Here is a 3,444-nt window from a genome sequence, read left to right as displayed (position 1 = left end):
AACATGGCCGGGAGTTCGGCGAGAGGGGAGCACGGAGGGGTGTTTGATCTCTATTAGCTGTGACTTTTATATAAGGTACTTTCTGCGTCATGTTCAAAGATAGATATTGCCTGTTGGCACTTTTCAGCTCTGAATTTTGAATGCAATTTTGAATCACTCGTACGATCTGTTCCCATAATCAGGCCATTGAAATGGATACTTTTGACGCCTCGATTCTCAAGTTCACTTCTTCAGTAGAGGCACTCTACGGACAGCATAAAATGCCTAACATGCTAATTCAAATACTCTTTGATGCAAAATAAAAACGTCAAAGACAAAGGACAGCCAAAACATAACATTTGGCGGACTTGTACAATATATCTTGGATATGCATTCGTTAACTTTGGTTCTTTTGTGGCACTTTCGGTTGAACCAAATGATCGAGTATATGCTATGGCCAATACATACTACTGAATGTCCATACAGGCTACAACTTTCTCCAACCTCCCTGTAAAGAACACAAGAGTAGCCACTCCGTACGTTACAAGCCTGACGCAAAGGAATGGAGCTATGTTGAGCTTAATTGTGTGTGACACAACCTTGTTTCTCATAGGAAAATTTACGTTTCCACAGCTCGCTTCGGTTCGGTTGCAGTAGCACTCAAATGGACAGGCCACCATCAACTGGGAGCACCTGCACTTGCAGAATTAAACAAGTCAAGTCTTCAAGTACACTAACAAATAACTATGTAATACATCTGGTCCATATGAAGGACATATCTGAAAACCATTTCTACTTGCCTGCCCGGTCATGTAGCTTGCAGCCGGATGAACAGCCAAGAACTCCACCAGTCCAGCGATCTCCTCTGGCTTGCCGAATCGTCCTGAAGTTTCCATCAGCAAGAAAAGGCAATAAAACCAAAGCGAAAACTCCATGTTTCATCTTTGGTGCCATTGCAAGATTTTCTTTTCTTTTTTGGAGATAGCGAGCCCGCTCATGCCAAGCGGTGTGTCATTGCAAGAGTTATGGGCGGATGCTTATAACCGGAAACTCTATATTCCATCTTCTGTTATGATTCATATGGAATTTAGCCAATGCAGATGATTACTACAACTACTACTTACCTAATGGTATTGTCTCGAGCGCCTTCCGCTCGATGTCGTCGCCTAGTTTTGCAGTCATGTCAGACGCGACCCAGCCCGGGGAAACTGCATTCACCTGCAAAACCAACCAGGCAAAATGTCAGACAAGCTTAATGTTCAAACAAGGAGCAGCACTTTAATGAAGATGTGCTTATTCTAGGCTGCATTGGCTGCTACTTGCATTTATGTTTCTGCCACCGTATTCCCGGGCCATGGCCTTGGTCAATCCAATCACCCCGGCCTTTGCGGCGCAGTAGTTGGCCTGGCCAATGTTGCCGATCATCCCGGCAACTGAGGCGATGTTGATGATTCTTCCCTGTGGGCAATTAACCAGTGAAAAAACTGTACCCAAAAATTATTGTCTCTCATCATATAACAGAGACGCTTCTAAGAATAGAAACGGCACATAGTTAACTAATACTCCGTACCTTCTTCCTCTTCATCATCACTGCCGCCGCAGCCTGAAACAAGATTTTTAAATAATAGGCAAGCACAAAGCATATTTGATACCGATTACGGAGGCCAAGTGAACAGCACGTCTCACCTGGGCACAGAGGTAAACACCGGTAAGGTTTACGTCCACTACTTCCTGCCACTGCGCCTTCTTCATCCGCATTAGCAGAGCATCTCGCGTGATCCCTGCCCACCAAGAATGGCCCCCAAGACATCAAAACCCACTGTCAAGGCGATACAAATGCCAACTTACGTAGTCAGCTGTGCAGGGGGAGGCAGGAAGAGAGATGAAAACAAGGGAGAACCTGCATTGTTCACCAGGACGTCCAGCGTTCCCCAAGTATCAATTGCCTGAGCCAACATCCAACATCATGTATAAAGTATGCACTCACTCGGAGAATTATTTGTTATTGTTTTGCCTAGAATAATGAACTGATGTCAACTCACCGCTCTCATCATGGTTTCAACCTCGGCTTCAATGGAGACATCGGCTGAAAAGGAGATGGCAGTGCCACCGGACTCCATGATCTGAATGGATCATGATATGTGTTTGTGTGGCACAAGGAAGACAAGCATGGCATGAAGAGTATTCTGTGAGGTAAAATGCACTTGTATGCGAGCAACTGTATCATACATTGGGTAGGCTAGAAGGCTAGGAGGAGCGATTTTACTCACCTCTCTGCACACTTCTTCAGCTTCCATGCCTGACTTGGCATAGTTCACAACTACCTTAAACAAACAAAAGATGATGTTCAGTACAGTTCCAGTGAAACCACAGCTCAACTAGCCTTACAATTATACAATTTCCATGCTTCTTTGAAGGAATAGTACTTCACTCTTTTTTTCATTTGATTGCTGATACTTATAAGTATTTACCTTGCACCCTGCTTTGCCAAGAGCCACAGCTATCGCTCGCCCAATCCCCCTCGATGCTCCGGTGACCACTGCAACCGGGGCTTGAGGCCGTGCCAAGCCATCCATGCTCACTCCAGCCATAGCTTTAACCTGACCATGTCTTATAGCTACAGTAAGACAATTCCTTCCATCAGAAAGGCCACCTAATTAAGGAGGAGACCGATACAGAGTCTACCACTCAGATATGATTTGATCAATTGCCTGATGAAATGAGAGTGCACGGTCGTTGATATCGCTGGAGCCTGCAGCTGTGGTGCTGCGGCGGCGGAAACCCAAGGGAAACAAGGCCAGCGGAGAACGGCATGGTTGATGCCATGGAAGAGGAGTTGTGAAGCTCTGTTAACTGCTGGTCATGCAAAAATAAAATGGTGCTGTCTACGGAAATCAGAAGTAATTAGGAGCACAGAGTGGCAACAGAAAGAGGGATGGCTCCATGTTCAGCGGAGGTTATCTTTGCATGATCGCTGAAAATGTATCTACCTTGGGATCAATTGGTTATTGGGCAGTCAAACTTGTGGCAAAAGCAAAATACAGGCAAGGTTGGTGTGATGGCCATGCACATAGCACCGGATAGCCCATACCGCATGGGAAGTTGAGTCCGTGTACTGTGCGAAAACATGAACTGCATGTTTACACGGTATAGATATTCCGGATAGTGAAAAAAAGAAAGAACTGCATCTTGCTCTGATGCTAACATGGTAGATGATTTTTGCAGAAGAATAGAAGATAAGAACTCAAAGCATGGGCATGCACATTTGGAAGGTTAACTTACATTTGCTTACAGCTATAAGAAATGTTAGATACTTCCGAAATGGAGAATACCAGGCTATGAAGCAGGGCCAAAATCTTATTTGTTCGATAAACTGGACAACTTTACAACATGTATTGCTGCATATGTAACTTTATTTCCCAACTAGCAAAGCTGAATTCAGTTTATGCGATTCAGAAATCCAGG

The 3,444-nt window shown here is 44.7% G+C and overlaps 1 protein-coding gene across 1 annotated transcript; it reads right to left on the bottom strand.

Moving 5' to 3' along the window:
• Positions 1-639: 639 nt before the first annotated feature.
• Positions 640-2,883, bottom strand: LOC109779150 (3-oxoacyl-[acyl-carrier-protein] reductase 4-like; the record flags this gene model as incomplete). Its single annotated transcript, XM_073499439.1, has 11 exons — positions 640-672; positions 780-862; positions 1,104-1,197; positions 1,303-1,437; positions 1,550-1,582; positions 1,666-1,760; positions 1,880-1,925; positions 2,022-2,102; positions 2,250-2,303; positions 2,451-2,596; positions 2,709-2,883. Coding segments are annotated over 11 exons (975 nt in total), but the record flags the coding sequence as incomplete, so codon positions are not given.
• Positions 2,884-3,444: the final 561 nt, after the last annotated feature.

The sequence above is a fragment of the Aegilops tauschii genome, chromosome 5 (genome assembly GCF_002575655.3).
Source record: "Aegilops tauschii subsp. strangulata cultivar AL8/78 chromosome 5, Aet v6.0, whole genome shotgun sequence".
In the NCBI taxonomy this organism is placed as follows: Eukaryota; Viridiplantae; Streptophyta; class Magnoliopsida; order Poales; family Poaceae; genus Aegilops; species Aegilops tauschii.
The sequence above is the reverse complement of the archived record's forward strand: the minus strand, read 5'-3'. Positions and strand labels throughout refer to the sequence as shown.